At 42.0% G+C, this 23918-nt stretch overlaps 2 protein-coding genes across 2 annotated transcripts in view; one reads left to right on the top strand and one right to left on the bottom strand.

Moving 5' to 3' along the window:
* Positions 1-19462, bottom strand: part of LOC139406768 (phosphatase and actin regulator 1) — a 77631-nt gene extending 58169 nt beyond the window's left edge. The window contains exon 1 of the mRNA XM_071149789.1: positions 19328-19462. Coding sequence (XP_071005890.1) covers positions 19328-19439 — 112 coding nt within the window. The 5' untranslated portion in view covers positions 19440-19462. The remainder of the gene's footprint in view (positions 1-19327) is intronic.
* Positions 6252-23918, top strand: part of LOC139406769 (NAD-dependent protein deacylase sirtuin-5, mitochondrial-like) — a 30766-nt gene continuing 13099 nt past the window's right edge. The window contains exon 1 of the mRNA XM_071149793.1: positions 6252-6270. The gene's annotated coding sequence lies outside the window, so the exon portion shown is untranslated. The remainder of the gene's footprint in view (positions 6271-23918) is intronic.

The following is a 23918-nucleotide window of genomic DNA, read 5'->3' on the forward strand; positions in this document are numbered from 1 at the left end:
TGAATACAGATACGCATCTGTTGGTCACAGATCTCTTTAAAAAAAGGTAGGGGCATGGATCAGAACACCGGTCAGTATGGTGACCACCATTTGCCTCATGCAGCGCGACACATCTCATTCACATAGAGTTGATCAGGCTGTTGATTGTGTCCTGTGGAATGTTGTCCCACTCCTCTTCAATGGCTGTGTGAAGTTGGATATTGGCGGGAACTGGAACACGTGGTCATACAAGTCGACCCACAGCATCCCAAACATGCTCATTCTGTGAAATGCTTGGAGAGAATGCAGGCCATGGAAGAACTGGGACATTTTCAGCATCCAGGAATTGTGTACAGATCCTTGCGACATGGGGCCGTGCATTACTATGCTGAAACATGAGGCAATGGCGGCAGATGAATGGCACGACAATAGGCCTCAGGATCTCATCATTCAAATTGCCATTGATAAAATGCAATTGTGTTCATTGTCCGTAGCTTATACCTGCCCATACCATAACCACACCACCACCATGGGGCACTCTGTTCACAAAGTTGACATCAGCAAACTGCTCGCCCACACAACGCAATACACGTGGTCTGTTGGGCGGTCGGTCACACTCTTGGCATTCTCTCAACCAGCTTCACCTGGAATGCTTTTCCAACAGTCTTGAAGGAGTTCCCACATATGCTGAGCACTTGTTGGATTCTTTTCCTTCACTCTGCGGTCCGACTCATCCCAAACCATTTCAATTTGGTTGAGGTCGGGATTGTGGAGGCCAGGTCATCATTCTCCTCATTGGTAAAATAGCTCTTACACAGCCTGGAGGTGTGTTGGGTCATTGTCCTGTTGAAAAACAAATGATAGTCCCACTAAGCGCAAACCAGATGGGATGGCGTATCGCTGCAGAATGCTGTGACAGCCATGCTAGTTAAGTGTGCCTTGAATTCTAAATAAATCACAGATAGTGTCACCAGCAAAGCACCCTCACACCATCACACCTCCTCAATGCTTTACGGTGGGAAATACACATGCGGAGATCATCCATTCACCTACTCTGCGTCTCACAAAGACACGGCGGTTGGAACCAAAAATCTTTAATTTGGACTCCAGACCAAAGTACAAAGTTCCACCGGTCTAATGTCCATTGCTCATGTTTCTTGGATCAAGCAAGTCTCTTCTTATTATTGATGTTCTTTAGTCGTGGTTTCTTTGCAGCAATTCAACCATGAAGGCCTGATTCACGAAGTCTCCTCTGAACAGTTGATGTTGAGACGTGTCTGTTACTTGAACTCTGTGAAGCATTTATTTGGGCTGCAATTTCTGAGGCTGGTAACTCTAATGAACTTATCCTCTGCGGCAGAGGTAACTCTGGGCCTTCCATTCCTGTGTCGGTCTTTATGAGGGGCAGTTTCATCATAGTGCTCGATGGTTTTTGCGACTGCACTTGAAGAAACTTTCAAAGTTCTTGAAATGTTCCGTATTGACTGAAGCCTCATGTCTTAAAGTAATGATGGACTGTTTCTCTTTGCTTATTTGAGCTGTTCTTGCCATAATATGGACTTGGTCTTTTACCGAATAGGGCTATCTTCTGTATACCCCCCCCCCCCCCCCCCCTACCTTGTAACAACACAACTGACTATTATTTATTTAAGGCTCCCTTTTTTATTTAGTTTTATAACTAAAACATTTTATTTTTATTTTTCATTCAATAATATATTTCAGTCACTGTAGATGCTGTGCTACAGAGCACAGACAAACAAAATACAAATAAAAGGTTTCACATATTTTCAAGACCTGAGCAATTTAATGTAGGTGTTTTATTCAATGCATTTACTTGTGGAATGTTACCGAATAGATAACAACAATAGAAAGAATAATCTGGTAGAGAGTCATTTGGAGAATAGAGTGAAAGTGCACTGTACTGTAAGTAACAACGTTGTGAGCCAGGTGTAAATGGGTTAGCAGCATTTCCAATGAATTGGAATACAAAAGAAGCCAACCACCCATGACTTGATAGGCTATCAGCAGGACAATAGACTCTTGCCGTGTTTAGGGACTTTAAATGTAGTAATGGATGTTTGCGAGGCTTGTCACTTCACCCATCTCTTTGCATAGCCCACCAAATGCACTGTTTTCTAACCACATCTGGATGGACCCATAACGAATTACTATGGGAATAAATATCACTGAATGACAGAAATATTAGAATAAACTAGGCTAATGCAATTGAAGGCAACACATTGTTGCTTACTGAAACACCCAAAGTCATACAATTGTTATAGTAGGATTTGAAGCAAACACCCGCGTGTGGTCAACAATTTCAGCATAATTTCGCACTGCTTTGAGACAAGCATTTTTTTTTAAAATGATTTCACCTTTATTTAACCCTGTAGGCCAGTTGAGAACAAGTTCTCATTTACAACTGTGACCTGGCCAAGATAAAGCAAAGCAGTGCGACACAAACAACAACACAGAGTTACACATGGAATAAACAAACATACAGTCAATAACACAATAGAAAAAAGTCTATATACAGTGTGGGCAAATGGCGTGAGGATGGAAGGCAATAAATAGGCCATGGTAGCGAAGTAATTACAATTGAGGAAATTAACACTGGAGTGATAGATGTGCAGATTATGATGTGCAAGTAGAAATACTGGTGTGGAAATGAGCAAAAAAGTAAATAAAAACAATGTGGGGATGAGGTAAGTAGTTTGGATGGGCTATTTACAGATGGGCTGTGTACTGCTGCAGCGATTGGTAAGCTGCTCAGATAGCTGATGTTTAAAGTTAGTGAGGGAGATATAAGTCTCAGCCAAAGGAGGTGTTGGCTTTGGGGATGACCAGTGAGATATACAGTGCCTTGCGAAAGTATTCGGCCCCCTTGAACTTTGCGACCTTTTGCCACATTTCAGGCTTCAAACATAAAGATATAAAACTGTATTTGTTTGTGAAGAATCAACAACCAGTGGGACACAATCATGAAGTGGAACGACATTTATTGGATATTTCAAACTTTTTTAACAAATCAAAAACTGAAAAATTGGGCGTGCAAAATTATTCAGCCCCCTTAAGTTAATACTTTGTAGCGCCACCTTTTGCTGCGATTACAGCTGTAAGTCGCTTGGGGTATGTCTCTATCAGTTTTGCACATCGAGAGACTGACATTTCTTCCCATTCCTCCTTGCAAAACAGCTCGAGCTCAGTGAGGTTGGATGGAGAGCATTTGTGAACAGCAGTTTTCAGTTCTTTCCACAGATTCTCGATTGGATTCAGGTCTGGACTTTGACTTGGCCATTCTAACACCTGGATATGTTTATTTTTGAACCATTCCATTGTAGATTTTGCTTTATGTTTTGGATCATTGTCTTGTTGGAAGACAAATCTCCATCCCAGTCTCAGGTCTTTTGCAGACTCCATCAGGTTTTCTTCCAGAATGGTCCTGTATTTGGCTCCATCCATCTTCCCATCAATTTTAACCATCTTCCCTGTCCCTGCTGAAGAAAAGCAGGCCCAAACCATGATGCTGCCACCACCATGTTTGACAGTGGGGATGGTGTGTTCAGGGTGATGAGCTGTGTTGCTTTTACGCCAAACATAACATTTTGCATTGTTGCCAAAAAGTTCAATTTTGGTTTCATCTGACCAGAGCACCTTCTTCCACATGTTTGGTGTGTCTCCCAGGTGGCTTGTGACAAACTTTAAACAACACTTTTTATGGATATCTTTAAGAAATGGCTTTCTTCTTGCCACTCTTCCATAAAGGCCAGATTTGTGTAATATACGACTGATTGTTGTCCTATGGACAGAGTCTCCCACCTCAGCTGTAGATCTCTGCAGTTCATCCAGATGATCATGGGCCTCTTGGCTGCATCTCTGATCAGTCTTCTCCTTGTATGAGCTGAAAGTTTAGAGGGACGGCCAGGTCTTGGTAGATTTGCAGTGGTCTGATACTCCTTCCATTTCAATATTATCGCTTGCACAGTGCTCCTTGGGATGTTTAAAGTTTGGGAAATCTTTTTGTATCCAAATCCGACTTTAAACTTCTTCAAAACAGTATCTCGGACCTGCCTGGTGTGTTCCTTGTTCTTCATGATGCTCTCTGCGCTTTTAACGGACCTCTGAGACTATCACAGTGCAGGTGCATTTATACGGAGACTTGATTACACACGGGTGGATTGTATTTATCATCATTAGTCATTTAGGTCAACATTGGATCATTCAGAGATCCTCACTGAACTTCTGAAGAGAGTTTGCTGCACTGAAAGTAAAGGGGCTGAATAATTTTGCACGCCCAATTTTTCAGTTTTTGATTTGTTAAAAAAGTTTGAAATATCCAATAAATGTCGTTCCACTTCATGATTGTGTCCTACTTGTTGTTGATTCTTCACAAAAAAATACAGTTTTATATCTTTATGTTTGAAGCCTGAAATGTGGCAAAAGGTCGCAAAGTTCAAGGGGGCCGAATACTTTCGCAAGGCACTGTACCTGCTGGAGCACATGCTATGAGTGGGTGTTGTTATCGTGGCCAGTGAGCTGAGATATGGCGGAGCTTTACCTAGCATAGACTTATAGATGACCTGGAGCCAGTGGGTCTGGCGACAAATATGTAGCGAGGGCCAGCCGACAAGAGCAAACAAGTCGCAGGGATGGGTGGTATATGGGTCTTGGGTGACAAAACGGATGGCATTGAAGCTCGTTTGGAGGTTTGTTAACACAGTGTCCAAAGAAGAGCTAGATGTATACAGAATGGTGTTGTCTGCATAGAGGTGGATCAGAGAATAATTCACAGGAAGAGCGATATGATTGATATATACAGAGAAAAGAGTCGGCCCGAGAATTGAACACTGTGGTATCCCCATAGAGACTGCCAGAGGTCTGAACAAAAGGCCCTCCGATTGGACACACTGAACTCTATCTGAGAAGTAGTTGGTGAACCAGGCGAGGCAGTCATTTAAGAAACCAAGGCTGTTGAGTCTGCCGATAAGAATACGGTGATTGATAGAGTCGAAAGCCTTGGCCAGGTTGATATAGATGGCTGCACAGTACTGTCTTTTATCAATGGCAGTTATGATATATTTTAGTACCTTGAGCGTGGCTAAGGTGCACTCATGACCAGCTGGGAAACCAGATTGCACAGCGGAGAAGGTACGGTGGGATTCAAAATGGTCAGTGATCTATTTGTTAACTTGGCTTTCGAAGACTTTAGAAAGGCAGGGCAGGATGGATATAGGTCTGTAATAGTTTGGGCCTAGAGTGTCACCCCGTTTGAAGAGGTGGATGACCGCGGGGGCAGCTTTCCAATATTTAGGGATCTCGGACGATACGAAAGAGAGGTTGAACAGATTGGTAATAGGGGTTGCAACAATGGCGGCAGATCATTTTAGAAAGAGAGGGTCCAGATTGTCTAGCCCAGCTGATTTGTATGGGTCCAGGTTTTGCAGCTCTTTCAGAACATCAGCTGTCTTGATTTGGGTGAAGGAGAAATTCCGGAGGCTTGGGCAAGTAGCTGCGGGGGTGCGGAGCTGTTGGCCGGGGTTGGGGTAGCCAGGAGGAAAGCATGGCCAGCCGTAGAGAAATGCTTATTGAAATTTTCGATTACTGTGGATTTATCGGTGGTGACAGTGTTTCCTTGCCTCAGTGCAGTGGGAAGCTGGGAAGAGGTGCTTTTATTCTACATGGACTTTACAGTGTCCCAAAACATTTTGGACTTAGAGCTACAGGATGCAAATTTCTGTTTGAAAAAGCTAGACTTTGCTTTCCTAACTGACTGCGTGTATTGGTTCCTGACTTCTCTGAAAAGTTGCATGTCACGGGGACTATTCAATGCTAATGCAGTCCACCACATTATGTTTTTGTGCTGGTCGAGGGCAGTCAAGTCTGGAGTGAACCAAGGGCTATATCTGTTCTTAGTTCTACATTTTTTGAAAGGGGCATGCTTATTTAAGATGGTTTAGGAAAGCACTTTTAGGCCACCTAACAGAGAACTCTGAAGCTCGATGGGGGGGCAATCAGGGGGGGTCATAACAGGTGGCAACAGTGAGAGACTTATTTCTGGAGAGATTAATTTTTAAAATTAGAAGCTCGAACTGTTTGGGCATAGACCTAGATAGTATGACAGAACTCTGCAGGCTATCTCTGCAGTAGATTGCAACTCCTCCCACTTTGGCAGTTCTATCTTGACGGAAAATGTTGTAGTTGGGAATGGAAATCTCAGAATTTTTGGTGGCCTCCCCAAGCCAGGATTCAGACACAGCTAGGACATCAGGGTTGGCGGAGTGTGCTAAAGCAGTGAGTAAAACAAACTTAGGAAGGAGGCTTCTGATATTAACATGCATGAAACCAAGTCTTTTACGGTTACAGAAGTCAACAAATGAGAGCGCCTGGGGACACGCAGGTCCTGGGTTAACCTCCACATCACCCGAGGAACAGAGGAGGAGTAGGATGAGGGTACGGCTAAAGGCTATCAAAACTGGTGGTCTTGTGCGTTGGGGACAGAGAATAAAAGGAGCGGATTTCTGGGCGTGGTAGAATAGAATCAGGGCATAATGTACAGACAGGGTTACGGTAGGGTGCGGGTACAGTGGAGGTAAATCTAGGCATTGAGTGACGATAAGACAGGTTGCATCTCTGGACGCACCAGTTATGCTGGGTGAGGTCACTGCATGTGTGAGAGGTGGGACAAAGGAGGTATCTGAGGCTTGTTTAGTGGGACTAGGAGCTCCATAGTGAACTAAAACAATGATAACTATCCTAAACAACAGTATACAAGGCATATTGACATTAGAGAGAGACATAAAGCGAGGCATAAAGCAATCACAGGTGTTGATTGTGAGAGCTAGCTAAGACAACAGCGGGTAAGACAACAACAGCTAATCAGCTAAGACAACAACAACAGGTAAAATGTTGATGAATGAGCAGAGAGGGTCAGTTAACTACACACAGGGCCTGAGTTCGAGGCTGGTGCAGACAGATAAACAAACATTTACAAAATGGAGTACCGTGATTAATGAACAGTCCAGCAGACATCAGCTATCTAGCCAAGTGATCATAGGGTCCAGTGAACAGCAATAGATGAAACAGGGAAGCCGCTAGGTAGTCGTTACTACGCTAGCAAGCAGGAGACACGGCGTTCAACATTTTATTTTTTATTTTTTTTAGTAGGCAAGGGGCTAGTAGAAACATCTGCTCTGGCGTCCGGCAAAGGCCGGTTGAGGGCTCAACGGAACGTTTGGAATTACTTCGGCAGACCAGTCGTGATGGGACGACGGGGCTCCGTGTCAACAGAGGTTCTAGGCCAGTTGGCAAAAGATGTATTGTAGCTGGAGTAATTTTGTTTGCTAGCCGGGAGATGCACCTGGCTCACGGCTAACTGGTGCTAGCTTCGGGACAAGGGCGTTAGCCACTATAGCCACCCGGTAGCAGCTAGCTAGCAGCGATGATCCGATGCAAAGGTCCAGAGTTTACGGCAATAATCTGGTGGAGTATTTGATTCTAGTCGTGTTAGTGAAGAGTCCGGGAGGCATCAGCTGTGTAGCCGAGTGATCATAGGATCCACTGAGCAGGCCGGGCGGTGGGCCTGGCTCAAGGCTCTAGCTTTGGGCTTGGGCCATTCGGTGGCAGCTAGCTAGCTGTGATAATCAGGAGTAATGGTCCAGGGTTTACGGCAGGAATCCGGTGTTGTAGTGGAGAAAAACAGTCCGATACTGGCAGGCTGGCAAGTATTATCCAGGCTAAAAGCGGCAGGTGTCTGTGCAAAAGGTAAAGGCTGCTAGCAGTGGCTAACAATGACTAAATAGCTAGTAGCTAATTGCTGGTTAGCTTCTGATGGAGGTTCTGGCTATAAGGTCTAAAAATAGCAGATCCGTATCACATTGGGTGATTTAAAAATAGAAAAAGAGTTGGAAAATATATTGAAATATATGTCAAAAAAAATTGTATAAAAATGTTACACGGGAGAACGACAAACAAACAAAAAAAGGGGACTGGTCTTGATAAATCAATCAGATTTTTCTTTTCACTGAATCTCCATTTGGGTATTGGTTAGCCTACAATTAGGGTGTGGAAATGTTAGGATTATTTTTCCTGGAATAGAAACACAATAAATTTAACTAAGCAACATTTCTAACAGTATAAACAGCACAACAATAATATTTTACTAACAAATTATAATCAATCTCAGATAGTCTGTTCTAACAAAAAAAGTTAACGTCTTTAGAACAGCCAATATTAAAAACAGTCAAATGCATTTGTGAATTCAATCACTTATGCCGACATGTTGCGGTTTATTACTTGTTTAATTATTCAAGGCTACCTCTGTTATTTTGTTTAATAAATAAAATGCATGACTGTATTTAAAGACAAGACTTGTATGCTGTGTGATGACATACACAAATGAATGAATGATTGATTGATTTACTGTATATTGAAGTAGGCCTGTATGCCAATAAGTAAGTTATGCAAAAACAGCTATAGCAAGTAGGACTCTTAGGTCTACAGCTCCACGTAATTTCTATAATTTTGCTTCTCAAATATGCCCTCTGGTGGTCAAACTAGCATTAATGGCAACAATGGCTGACAGTAAAATATTATGACGTCACGCACTCCAACGGTACCATACCATTCCGCATCATGCCGCAAGCTGTGCTGCAGTATGACGCAACTTTTAAAGGAAGAACCACTGTATGTGTACCTGCGAAGTGTACCTTTGACTTTTTTGTACCCCAGGGAACAGCACTGTACCCCTAACCATGGCCTTAAATGAAATTAGAATACAGCAGCATACTGGCATTGTATAAAAATAAAACCTTCAAGCTGTTGTATATACATTAGGCAACGTTTAAAAATATATTATTGGCAATATATGTATAGCCAATCTCTGTTCTGTCCGCAGACCTGGTGGCGCAGCAGGAACATCAGGTAAGTAGCAACCGAAAGGTTGCGAGTTCAAATTCTAAGTGAGGTTGAGTCCCAAGTAATCATTACACATCAGCATACTGTTCTTTCAAATGAACACCTTAATTTAACTGTGAACATACAGTAACTTGTTATAGATTTACTGTATTTTCACCACAACTAGACAAAACCTTCTAGGGGACCATGACAATATTCTAAGAAATGCTCTTAGGGACGTCCCTGCAACAAACCGGGAGCAAGGCAAAACCTGCAGGGGACCATGACTGTTTAAATTGAATTAATGTCAATTATGCCTTTTAAAGTAAAATATTCTGGGTAAAGACACCTGGGTTTTCACGTGTAGTTTCATGGTATTTTGCATCCCCATGTTGTCACATTTATTTAACATGAGATCATTTTCCCACATGTGCTCAAATGCTGTCAAGTGTATTTTCATGTTATCACGTCGCAAATGTTATCATGTCAAATTCACATTGAAATTCATGTGGTTTTTCAGTAAGGGTAAACCTTCATCCCTTGTTATATCTCTGAGTTAGTTGAGCTCTGAATTATCTCTAGAGTAAAAACACTGTCTTGCTCAAACTGACTCTGTGAGTTTGGACCCCCTGGACAGAGAGCCAGAGAGGAAGAGTGTGATTTCCTCTTCCTTTGTGTTGTTAAGAGGAGCAGCAGTGATAGAGAGCCTGGTGACTAGGCTGCTCTGAATAGGCAGCTCATCTCTTCTCCTCTCCTCTCCTCTGCACTGCAGACCAGTCTGACAGTCCTTGTGGTTTTCCTCAAGGACTGGCTAATGTATTCACAGATAGTGTGGGTGTATGTGTGTGTGTGTGTGTGTCTATGTGCGAGTGTGTACAAGAGACTCGAAAAAGGAGATAAAGCGTGTGTATGTGCGTGCATGCGTGTGTGTGTGTGCATGCAGGTATATACAGTTGAAGTTTACATAAACCTTAGCCAAATACATTTAAAACTCAGTTTTTCACAGTTCCTGACATTTAATCCTAGTAAAGATTCCCTGTTTTAGGTCAGTTAGGATCACCAGATTATTTTAAGAATGTGAAATGTCAGAATAATAGTAGAGAGAGAATGATTTATTTCAGCTTTTATTTCTTTCATCACATTCCCAGTGGGTCAGAAGTTTACATGCACTCAATTAGTATTTGGTAGCATTGCCTTTAAATTGTTTAACTTGGGTCAAACATTTTGGGTAGCCTTCCACAAGCTTCCCACAATAAATTGGGTGAATTTTGTCCCATTCATCCTGACAGAGCTGGTGTAACTGAGTCAGGATGTAGGCCTCCTTGCTCTAACACAATTTTTTAGTTCTTCCAACAAATGTTCTATATGATTGAGGTCAGGGCTTTGTGATGGCCACTCCAATACCGTGACTTTGTTGTCCTTAAGCCATTTTGCCACAACTTTGGAAGTATGCTTGGGGTCATTGTCCATTTGGAAGACCCATTTGCGACCAAGCTTTAACTTCCTGACTGATGTCTTGAGACGTTACTTCAAGCCTCCTCCTTTTTCCTCCAAACATAACGATGGTCATTATGGCCAAACAGTTCTATTTTTGTTTCATCTGACCAGAGGACATTTCTCCAAAAAGTACAATCTTTGTCCCCATGTGCAGTTGCAAACCGTAGTTGGGCTTTTTATGGCGGTTTTGAAGCAGTGGCTTCTTCCTTGCTGAGCGGCCTTTCAGTTTGTCGGTATATGACTCGTTTTACTGTGGATATAGATACTTTTGTACCGGTTTCCTCCAGCGTCTTCACAAGGTCCTTTGCTGTTGTTCTGGGATTGATTTGCACTTTTTGCACCAAAGTGTGTTCATCTCTAGGAGACAGAACGCTTCTCCTTCCTGAGCGGTTTGACGGCTGCGTGGTCCCATTGTGTTTGTACTTGCGTACTATTGTTTGTACAAATGAACGTGGTACCTTCAGGCATTTGGAAATGGCTCCCAAGGATGGACCAGACTTGTGGAGGTATTTTTTTTGGAGGTCTTGGCTGATTTATTTTTATTTTCCCATGATGTCAAGCAAAGAGGAACTGAGTTTGAAGGTAGGCCTTTAAATACATTCACAGGTACACCCCCAATTGACTCAAATGATGTCAATTAGTCTATTAGAAGCTTCTAAAGCCATGACATCATTTTCTGGAATTTACCTAGCTGTTTAAAGGCACAGTCAACTTAGTGTATGTAAACCTCTGACCTGCTGGAATTGTGATACAGTGACTTATAAGTGAAATAATCTGTCTGTAAACAATTGTTGGAAAAATGACTTGTGTCATGCACAAAGTAGATGTCCTAACTGACTTGCCAAAACTATAGTTCGTTAACAACAAATGTGTGGAGAGGTTGAAAAACGAGTTTTAATGACTCTAACCCACATATGTCAGAGTCAAGGCCCGCGGGCCACATCCGGCCCGCAAGAAGGTTTTTTACGGCCACTGGGATGATCTTGATTTATTATTAGAACCGGCCCGCAGCAAGCCGGCAGCCCGCAGATCTTTTACACGCACCAATACTACATTTCCCACAATGCAAAGGTGACGCACCGAGCAGTAGGCTGCTTCATTTCAATATTTATTGGCACAGCAGTCGTCAGCATCACAGTAAAATTAACTTTCAGATACCCATCAAAAATGGCAAAACGGAAGGTGGATACTGAGAACCGGGGGTTTCAAACAAGGTGGGAGTCGGAGTATATGTTCACGAAGGTAGCTGGAAAACCTGTGTGTCTTCTGTGTGGAGAAAGTGTGGCGGTACTGAAAGAGTATAATCTGAGACGACATTATGAAACGAAACACGCGGACACACACGCGGACGCAACTGTCAAGGCCAGTTTTATTTTGGCAGAAGAGATCGCTAAATCAGCCCGGCCATTTACGGAGGGGGATTTCATCAAAAACTGCATGATTAAAGTTTGTGACGAAGTTTGCCCAGAAAAAAGGCAACTCTTTTTAAATGTGAGTCTGAGCAGAAACACCATTGCCGAGAGAGTAGACCAGTTGTCCATCAATCTAAAAGAGCAGCTTGTGAAAAAGGGAAAAGATTTTATTGCATATTCCTTGGCTGTGGATGAGAGCACCGACATTTCTGACATTGCCCAGTTGTCAATTTTCATCCGCGGAGTGGACTCCAACCTAAGCGTGACAGAGGAGTTTTTGGCTTTACGTCCTATGCATGGCACAACTACGGGGCATGATTTGTATGAAGAGGTGTCAAGATGTGTAAATGAGATGGAGCTGCCTTGGGAAAAACTCGTGGGTTTGACAACCGACGGAGCACCTGCGATGTGTGGACACAGGAGCGGACTGGTGGCGAAGATACGGGAAAAGATGCAAGAGGAAAACGCGACAGGTGAGCTGACAGCTTATCATTGTATCATACACCAGGAAGCGTTGTGCGGTAAAGCCTTGAAAATGGAGCATGTAATGAGCATCATCACGCGCACAGTTAACTTTATCAGAGCCAAAGGTTTGAATCACCGCCAGTTCAAGGCATTTCTGACGGAGTTAGAAACGGAGCATGGTGATTTGCCTTATCACACAGAGGTGCGATGGCTAAGCCAGGGAAAGGTGCTTCAAAGATGTTTCGAGCTTCGTGAGGAGATTTGTCTGTTCTTGGACAGCAAAGGGAAAGACACAACACAACTCCGAGACGAAATGTTTCTGTGTGAAATGGCTTTTCTGTGTGACATTACGAGTCATCTGAATGCAATAAACTTGCAGCTGCAGGGTCGGGATCGTGTCATCTCTGATATGTACAGTACAGTGAAGGCATTTAAAACCAAACTGACTCTGTGGGAGACGCAGATGCGGAAAGAAAATTTGAGCCACTTTCCCAGCTGCCAGACCATGAAAGAGAAGCTCTCTACCAGTGCGTTCCCGAGCACACAGTTGGCTGATAAAATAGGTATGCTTGCCGCTGACTTTCGACGCCGATTTGCTGACTTTGAAGCACAAAAAAGCAGGTTGGAACTGCTCGGTAACCCATTTGCTGTTGACGTGGAAAGCTCACCACCAAACCTCCAAATGGAGTTGATTGACCTCCAATGCAATGATGCACTGAGGGCAAAATATGCGGCAGTGGGTGCTGCGGAGTTCGCCCGTTTCCTCCCCGGCACAATGCCCCAGCTGCGCATCCAGGCTGCTCAAACGTTGTCTATGTTTGGCAGCACATACCTGTGTGAACAACTGTTTTCTTTGATGAACCTGAACAAAACATCACACAGAAGTCGACTTACTGCTGAACACCTCCACTCAATTCTGAGGATTTCTTCAGCTCAGAGCCTTACCCCGAACATTGATGAACTTGTGGAAAAGATGGGACACCACCAAGTATCACCCTCAACCTCAAACAAGTGAACATTACTGTGCAATCACATATTTAGAGTTTTTACTCAGTTCAAGTTTAAAAGTTAAAATTTAATATTTGTTTTCACTGCATGTTACTTCTCCTTAAACAAAGTGTTGTTTTTGATTAATAGATTTTTGCACTTTATTTTTTTGTATTTCAATCCAATTATATTTTAAAAATATTTCAGTTGAGTGGATGATAGAAAATTGCTATTATTGTTTTTTCTTTGAAGTAAATTTAGCCCACTTTTGCTAAAATAGAAAATATAGTCTACTGATGGTGCCTTGAATACCGGTTTCTTTCATTTAATGTTCATGTTATGGGGATATTTATATAAAGGAAATTTGTCTTTTGTGTCTGTTGAAAATTAAAGATTACTGACAGAGCCATAAGAAAATATTGCTTTATTTATCTGATCATATTGTAATATATTTGTTAGGTTTTCAGTAGGTTCAATTAGGTTCACTAGACTATATGCGTCATTTAAAATTTTTTCAATGAACATTCGAACAGTCCGGCCCTCGTCTTGTAGCTGATTTTTTTATTTGGCCCTCCGTCCATTTGACTTTGACACCCCTGCTCTAACCTAAGAATGTAAACTTCCAACTTCAACTGTATGCATGTTTGTGCATGGGAGCGTATATAAAAGTATCTATACGTCCTCTTAAGAGTGTGTGTCTCATACCAAGCAAATACTCAGACAGAGCTGAGCAATTAAACATCCAGTCGTGCATGTTAACAGTAAATGGCTGACGGCCTTTCAGCCCATTGTGATGAAGAGTTCTTGTGCAGTGATGACGAACTCGGCCCTGGTCAACAGTCAATACAGTGGGAGAGAGCGAGAGAGCCTCTCAAAGACGCTTCCTTTTCATTATCATCATTACCCTCTCTCTATCTGCTGCTGCAGTCTCGTTAAATGGCCGCTCTCTTTTATTATTGTTATTTACCATTTTGACAGGGAGGTCATACTGAGACTACGGTCTCTTTTACAGATGAGCCATGCATAAATACATCAAACACATACAATATACAAAATTAGAAAACAGACACATTTATCAACACAGAGGTCTCCTCCGATCATTACTCCGGAACTGGCCAAGGGGGACCAGAACATCTCATTTCAGAGAGCTCCGGAAGTTGTTCCACATAAAGGGCCCAAAAAATAAATAAAAACAGCTTTACCCAACTCTGTGGAGACCGACCGGGCCTTCAATGTTATCCAAGCCTGAGACCGGGGGGTTGGTAATTTGTAAGTCTAAATTGAATGAATGATGATAGATACATAGGAAGTTGGCCTCTCTCTCTCACTTTACATCTGTCTCTCTGCCTCTCCATCTGTCTCTCTTCACCTCTCTATCTCTGCCTGTCTGTTTCCCTCTCTGTCTTTGTCCATCTGTCTCTCTTCCCCTCTCTTTCTCTGCCTGTCCATCAGTCTCTATTCCTCTATTTCTACCCCACTCTCTTTCTCTGTCTGTCTCCCTCTGCTCTCTCTCTCTATATGACTGGCTGTCACTCTATCGCCTCTCTCTGTCTTTCACTCGCTTTCTTTCTCTCTCTCTCCATCTACCTCTCCTTATTCTTCCTTGCTCACCCCTCTCTCATTCACGGCTGTCTCAGTGGGATGGCTGTTTGGGCTGAGAGCAGAGCAGTGCAGGGTAATGAATGCATTGGGGGAAATAATGTTTTTTGTAAACAGAACAGCACTAAACCCTCACCCAGCTGACCTGATTTACCATTGCTGGAGAGCTGCATATACACACACACCCGCACACACATGCACAAACACATACACGCATGCACACAGCTGCATTCAGGATAGCTCTCAGTGGGGGGAGGCACACCGGAATGTTCAGCAGAGAAATGCCAATCCAGAACAGAACATTTAGAATGGCAGCAAGTTGACAGAATGATCTACAGAAGAATCTTATCTTGGCAAAAGGTTGAGGGCTAGACTAATGTGCAACACAGCAGCACAAAACCAAACCTTCTGGAGTGGTTTATAATGCCAGCAAGCCTAACACACACATGTGCGCACGAACACACGCACACACACACACTCACACACACACATATCATGTCACATCGGTATTCAGTTGGTAAGAGACAGACATTCCGTAAATACTAGTAATAGATTGGATAACGCAAAGATGGTGGACAGACAGAAAAGAGAAATAGGCAAAATAACATTTTGATTTAGAGCAATAAAGAAATTGAATAAATTAACTGAGCAAACTAGAAACCTTTCAATATATGAATTTAAACATTATTTTAAAACGATTTAAATATAATACATAGAAATGTTGTGGGACTATAGTAGATGAAGAATCAATATTTTTTAGATTGAGTATTTATTGGGTCATTATGATAGTATATTATGTATGTTTGTAATAGTGTGTTATATGTGAAAATGTGTTCGTATTATAAATTGTATTTTAATGTTTAAGGACTCTTGGAAGATTAGTCCAAATGGGGACTAAAAGAGATCCAAATCATGTCATGTGAGGAGGAAGCAAGGGCTATATTAGTCACGGCTATGCACTGTGCCACCCTCACTCACTTCAAAGGAAGGTGTGGGTTGATGCTACAACAACTGTGGATTTAAACATACAAACACACAAATGAGGAAGCAGAGAGTGGGAGGGCAGGCAGCTTGAGGGGAGACAGAACGATATAGTGCTACTACAACCAGACAGAAATGGGCCGAGAGAGAGACAGAAGATATAGAGGGGACAGGCTATAGAAAACAAAGTGTGGGGGGGGGGGTGAGGAGAGAAAGCGAGTGATATAGTTTGTAAGCCACATTGCCAAACTGAAGGATATAATATTGATGTGTACAGTCTGGTAGCAAGACGTGACAGAGGAGTGTAGAGGCACTGGTTTGACTGTGACAGCCTCCGAGCTGTGATGTCACACATCAGACACCAACGTGACTAGTGTGCACTGTACCCAACACGGCTATTTACATACCCAATTAACAACCACCAAAGCCCTAACAGGCAATATATTCAGACAGATCCTCCCCTTAAATCTGTGCCATGTTTGCCACCAAGCTGTGTAGGGACTCTGTTGGGATTCAGTATGTTGGTACTATTAATGGTACTGTCAGTGAGTGCAGTCTATGTGGAGGAGGGTTAAAGCACTGTGTGGGTGTCTCTCGGAAAACAGTGTCTATGAGAAGCTAGACTGTCTGAGAGGTGGGTTGTAGGGAGCACTGCCATGTGAGACTATGACATGGGTGAGAGAGAATGTGTGAGAGAGTACGGGAAAGAGCACTGTTTAAGACAAGCTAGCACTGTTGTTGAGTTCATGTACAGAATATCCTGGAGCACTCATGGAGCCATGCTTTACTGACTACATAGACTGCTGCACTGTTGCAGGCTATTTATTACCTTGTGTCAACTGAAAATAACTACATTCACAAATCACCAAAAGCTTAGGCTACATTAAAGCAATTCATAAAATGATCTAACCCAAACCACAAATCAAATTATAATCCACAATGGAATACCAATAATCTCAGCAAATAAACTGAACACTAGTAGTAGGACAGTACTGGCCATGACAAATGTGCCAGGCAGAGCAGAACAATAGCCAGCCGTGTGGGTTTCCTCCACCAAGAGTTGGCATCTGTCCGACATGAATACCACGTGACTGGGATTTATAACATAGGATACAGGAAGTTGTTTGACACACATCCACAAACATTATATTTCCACTTCCCTTATACTCTCAGATGAATAGGTGACACGAATGATGTGCTCTGTGATATATTCTGAAAATAACAAACGTTTTGCGCTAATCTGTTGGGATCTGGCTGTCTGTTGCGTGATTTGGAATGCTGGTGGCTTCGGTTTCAGCACCGGGACAGAGTGGACAGCGCCTACTGGCTGTTGTATATGCAGAAGAAGCTATTATTGGTTGATCACACAAACCCCAAAACAGAAGCAACCTCTAAAATTGGATCTGTTCAGTTACAGACAAAACAGTTCATGTAAGATTTCAAGCCAAAAGCAGTTGGCTTCTCTATGGACTCCATGGGCTACCATCATGGTGGGATAATTATGCCAAGTCACCATAGCAACAATGGATGCCTACAACTTCTCTTTACAGTTTCCAATACCATCTTAAATGAGGCAAACCAGTACAAGGTACTGAAACAACAGTTGGTTGGGACACCTTTATTGAATGCTTCAAATCATCTCCCTCACTTCGACAGGCAGAATGCAGCCTAGATTCTATAACAAGTCCAAATGCATTCATGCAAGTGAGTCAAGTCATTCTGTTCTGACATTTGAAAAGCTGCAAGACAGCAAAAACCTTGCAGTCACATTATCTTGCTAAAAACAGAAATGGATCCAACTGCAGAATATTGAGTTTAGCTATAAGATGCCTGGTCAGTTGGTTAGCCTAACCTTGCAAGACAGACTATCCATAGAAAATAATATCAAAGGTTTTGAATAGCCTGCTCTCTTCTTCATAATATGTTGTCTATGATATTGGGTTGAATATAGGCTTACACTGTAACAAATTGCTATACACTTACAGCAAAAAAATTACAGTTAGCTACTGTAATTCTATATTATAGTACTGTAAAGAGCAATGCATTAAGGGGGGTTCAATGGCATTCAGCTACACTGCTGTAAAATTACGGCAATTTCTGTGATTTTACAATACAATTTTACAGTTAAGTGCTGTATTACCTGTTTTGCTTACTGGGAATTATGGTGCATCGTGGAAAAATGTGTGCGGGGAGAGAATCTCTGGCTCATTAACATATTTTGAGGCATGCCTTGTAAGAGGCTATATTTGTTGCAACCGTTAGTAAGAAATGCTGTACCCCACAGAATACATTACCATACCGTACTTTTGGAATCTAAAAACCTTTTCTTATAAATATACAGTGCCTCTACAAGTGTAAGTGATATAAAACAACAAATAATCATTGGTATGTTGTAATACATAATTACATACACTGTTAGCAATTTCTGTAATTTTATTACACTACATTATAACAAAAAAAGTACTGTATTTCTGTTTTCTGAGTATTTACTGAAGTGTTCTGTAAATGATGGTGCATTGTGGGAAAATGTTGTGGGTGGGGAAAGAATCGCTGACTCATGAACATATTTTGAGGCGTGCCATGTAAGGGGCAATATTTGTTGGACCCTTTAGAGAGAATGCTGTACCAATTGAACTGATTTGTGGTAGTAGTACCACATAATTTAATATTTCAATGGGGACTAATCATGGTGGCAGCAAGTCTTAAGCTTTTGCTGGTTGAGCAATTTGCCAAGTCCTACTGGTCTGTTTTACCTTGTAATCATGGCAAGTTTGGAAGTATTTGTTTAGGCCTCCAGAAGTGCAAGAAGACATAGAACACAAAATATTCATAAATATGTCGTAATATACAAATTCCGTAGCAGCCATCTTACTTGCACCAATGCCATTTAATTACAGTAAAACGCTTTAAAATACCAATATTGCAATTACAGTAGCATTTACGTTCTTACAGTATAGTAGGCTAATTTTACAGTATTGTACTCTGTCATTGCTCTGATATCACAATAATTTACAGGAAGCTGGTGGCAAGTTACTTTGAATAGTACAGTTAAATACTTGGTACTAGCCAGAGATGGGCGAAGACATATCAAAAGGTATACTTACTATAAAATATAAAATACCTTGAAGACCGATGCCTCCTTAACTAAAACAACATCCCAGTAACCATTACAGAAACCTTTTACTCTATCAGCTGCCTGACACACAATGCATGAATGAGTCACTGTGCAGCCTAGTCACCACATCCCCATCACCAGCAAGACGCAGCAGCATGGCTCTTTAACCCAGGCTATAACGTAACAGCGCTACACAGTCAGTCTGCAATAAATCAATCCTCTCGATTTGATACAATTGTCAAAATGGGAGAAATACATCGAATCGTTTTCCATGACACGCATCTCCTTGGGTTAATGCCTGTAACACAGTGAGTCGAGCCGCGAGCCCCACATCTAGCCGACTGCTGGGTCCACGCAGTCAGACAGTGCGTGTGCGTGTCTGTGAACGCGTGTTACCTACCTGTCTCCAGGTGGAGAGAGAGACGCGACTCAGTGATGTAGGGCGTATCGCTCTTGGACCGGACTCTCCGGATCGGCCGACGGTCTATCTCATTCTCCGGTGACGCCGCCATTTAGGTATCCTTGGCCGGGCAACGTCCGTCCACTAGCGACCAACTGAACTGCGCGAGACGAGACTCATGCACGGGCAGACCGTGTAGGTAGGTGATGCGGGCGATGAGAAATGGAGATGACGGGGGAGAGAGAGAAAGAGAGAGAGAGCGAGAGAGAGAGAGAGATGTTCCACTGTAATAGTGAAGGTGTAAACTTGGCAGTAGAAAATCTTAACAGTATATTTGACCTCTCAGCTTCCCTATCAAATCTAAAAATCTCTAATAGAAAACCGAAGAAAATGAACAACAATGACAAATGGTTTGATGAAGAATGCAAAAATCTAAGAAAGACATTGAGAAACCTGTCCAACCAAAAACATATAGACCCGGAAAACCGGAGTCTACGCCTTCACTATGGTGAATCACTAAAACAATACAGAAATAGAGTACGGAAAAGGGAACAGCACGTCAGAAATCAGCTCAATGTAGTTGAAGAATCCATAGACTTTAACCACTTCTTGGAAAATTGGAAAACACTAAACAAACAACAACATGAAGAATTATCTATCCAAAATTGAGATGTATGGGTAAACCACTTCTCCAATCTTTTTTGGCTCTATAACAAAGAACAAACCGCAAAAACATATACATGATCAAATACAAATCTTAGAATCAACTATTAAAGACTACCAGAACCCACTGGATTCTCCAATTACCTTGAATGAGCTACAGGACAAAATAAAAACCCTCCAACCCAAAAAGGCATGTGGTGTTGATGGTATCCTCAATGAAATGACAAATATACAGACAACAAATTCCAATTGGCTATACTAAAACTCATTAACATCATCCTTAGCTCTGGCATCTTCCCCAATATTTGGAACCAAGGACTGATCACCCCAATCCACAAAAGTGGAGACAAATTTGACCCCAATAACTACCATGGGATATGTGTCAACAGCAACCTGTAACTCTCGTCGTGGGTGGAAGAAGAGGAGGACCAATGCGCAGCGTGGTAAGTGTCCATATTGTTTTAATAAGAATACTGAACAAAAACAATAAAACGACAAAACGAACAGTCCTGAACGGTGAAGCAAAACACAGAACAGAAAATAATCACCCACTCCACACAGGTGGGAAAAGGCTACCTAAGTATGATTCTCAATCAGAGACAACGAACGACACCTGCCTCTGATTGAGAACCATACCAGGCCAAACACAAAACCACAACATAGAAAAACGAACATAGACTACCCACCCAACTCCCGCCCTGACCATACTAAAACAAAGACATAACAAAAAAACTAAGGTCAGAACGTGACACAACCTTGGGAAAATCCTCTGTATTATCATTAACAGCAGACTCGTACATTTCCTCAGTGAAAACGGTGTACAAAGTCTTCTCGTGCTTTGTTGATTTCATAAAAGCCTTCAACTCAATTTGGCATGAGGGTCTGCTATACAAATTGATGGAAAGTGGTGTTGGGGGAAAAACATACGACATTATCAAATCCATGTACACAAACAACAAGTGTGCGGTTAAAATAGGCAAAAAACACACACATTTCTTCCCACAGGGCCGTGGGGTGAGACATGGATGCAGCTTAAGCCCCACCCTCATCAACATATATATCAACAAATTGGCGTGGGCACTAGAAAAGTCTGCAGCACCCGGCCTCACCCTACTAGAATCTGAAGTCAAATGTCTACTGTTTGCTGATGATCTGGTGCTTCTGTCACCAACCAAGTAGGGCCTACAGCAGCACCTAGATATTCTGCACAGATTCTGCCAGACCTAGGCCCTGACAGTAAATCTCAGTAAGACCAAAATAATGGTGTTCCTTAAAAGGTCCAGTCGCCAGGACCACAAATACAAATTCCATCTAGACACTGTTGCCCTAGAGCACACAAACAACTATACATACCTTGGCCTAAACATCACGCCACAGGTAACTTCCACAACCTGAGAGACAAGGCAAGAAGGACATTCTATGCCATCAAAAGGAACATAAAATTCAACATACCAATTAGGATCTGGCTAAAAATACTTGAATCAGTTATAGAACCCATTGCCCTTTATGGTTGTGAGGTCTGGGGTCCGCTCACCAACCAAGAATTCACAAAATGGACAAACACCAAATTGAGACTCTGCATGCAGAATTCTGCAAAAATGAAAACAAATCAAATTTGGATAAACTTCCATATCTATTAGGTGAAACATCACAGTGTACCATCAAAGCAGCAAGATGTCTGACCTGTTGCCACAAGAAAAGTGCAGCAGCCAGTGAAGAACAAACACCATTGTAAATACAATATGTGTTTATTTATTTTCCCTTTTGTACTTGCATCTTACAACACTGTACATAACCATAAAATTACATATGATATGTCTCTATTCCTTTGAAACTTATGTGAGTGTAATGTTTACAGTACATTTTTTATTGTTTATTTCACTTTTTTTTATTATCTAATTTACTTGCTTTGGCAATGTAAACATGTGTTTCCCCAACCAATAAAGCCATTTAAATTGAACTGAATTGAGAGAGAGAGAGAGAGAGAGAGAGAGAGAGAGAGAGAGAGAGAGAGAGAGAGAGAGAGAGAGAGAGAGAGAGAGAGAGAGAGAGAGAGAGAGAGAGAGAGAGAGAGAGAGAGAGAAAGAGAAAGAGAAAGAGAGAGAGAGAGAGAAAGAGAAAGAGAGAGAGAGAAAGAGAAAGAGAGAGAGAGAGAGAGAGAGAGAGAGAGAGAGAGAGAGAGAGAGAGAGAAGCAAAGAAACCACCTCCAGTGGTGTGAGATGTACAGTGACACTATCGATTAAAAGAGGTCCTGCCTCCCTTCCGAAAAGAGAAAGTGGAATACACACACACACACACACACAGCACACACACAGCACACACACAGCACACACACAGCACACCCCTCGAGAATATGAACACGTCATAAGCCATTCCATTTTTGGGGGGGAATGACAGGAAATTTGCTTTAAAATTGCAACATTTTCTCTCAGCCTCATGACAAAATGTGTAAAATAGCATGAGATACACTAAGCTATAAAACTACACTTTTTAGTTTTTTTGGTTGGGGCGGGGCTTGCTCGTACCTTGCAGCCCGAGGAAACTGCCTTACGCCACTGACACACACACAGACTTTCCCTGTCTGCAACAGCACAGAATAACACACAGTTGCTATTGTGAGAATACCTGCCCATTCCCCAGAGAGTAAATCAGTAGGCTATAATTGGAGATGATATCTGGAGACTGTCTGGCCCTTACTTTCAGTTAGGCTAGGGTTAAATAGGCTATCTGTCTCCTTCATCATGGCTGACTCCATAGCCTACATGGCAGATATTTATAATGGTTGTCAAGAGTTCGCTGCAGCTAGCGACTGGAACGAGCTGCAACAAACACTCAAACTGGACAGTTTTATCTCAATCTCTTCATTCAAAGACTCAATCATGGACACTCTTACTGACAATTGTGGCTGCATTGTGTGATGTATTGTTGTCTCTACCTTCTTGACTTTTGTGCTGTTGACTGTGCCCAATAATGTTTGTACCATGTTTTGTGCTGCGACCATGTTGTGTTCCTACCATGTTGTTGTATGCTGTGTTGCTGCCTTGCTATGTTGTTGTCTTAGGTCCCTCTTTATGTAGCGTTGTGTTCTCTCTCTTGTTGTGATATGTTTTGTCCTATATTTATATTGTTTTAGTTTTTTAAAATCCCGTGCCCCTGTCCCCGCAGAAGGCCTTTTGCCTGTTGGTAGGCCGTCATTGTAAATAAGAATTTGTTCTTTACTGACTTGCCTAGTTAAATAAAGGTTTAAAATTATTATTTTTTTAAATAAGAGATCAGTAAGCCAATACCCATCTGCATGTACCATCACCATTTGAAAGCTGCTATTCTCCAACTCTTCTCTCTCTTTTGGGAAGCAAGCTCACCCCATCTAGTGGATGATATCATCAGAATACACAGAATGGAACTAGAATGGGGCATTTATACGCAAGAATAAGCACATTGTCATTTTACAGCACATTTGTCCATTTGTCACTGATACTCTCTTAGAAAAAAAGGTTTCAAAAGGGTTCTTCGGCTGTCGCCACAGGAGAACCCTTTTTGGTTCAAGGTATATTCCTTTTGGGTTCTATGTAGAACCCTCTGTGGAAAGGGTTCTACATGGAACCCAAATGGGTTCTTTCTACCTGGAACCAAAAACAGTTATTGTAAGGGTTCCTCTATGGGGACAGAACCCATTTTTTCTAAGAGTGTAGATTCATCCCATTTATACTATTAATGTATAGGCAGATAGCATATCTAGACTAGCGTATCTAACTCCCATAATGTAGGGTAGAGTTAGGGAGGCTAACTGAGAATAAGGGCCAGACAGGCTAATATAATACACTAAGCTGAAGGAGGATCTCCAAAAAATTTCTAAAATCTTCATTTTAGGCTCAATATTCTACTGTGTTTTGTATTATTATTATTTATTTTTTACCCATAATGTTC

This window comes from Oncorhynchus clarkii, chromosome 4, assembly GCF_045791955.1.
Source record: "Oncorhynchus clarkii lewisi isolate Uvic-CL-2024 chromosome 4, UVic_Ocla_1.0, whole genome shotgun sequence".
Lineage (NCBI taxonomy): Eukaryota > Metazoa > Chordata > Actinopteri > Salmoniformes > Salmonidae > Oncorhynchus > Oncorhynchus clarkii.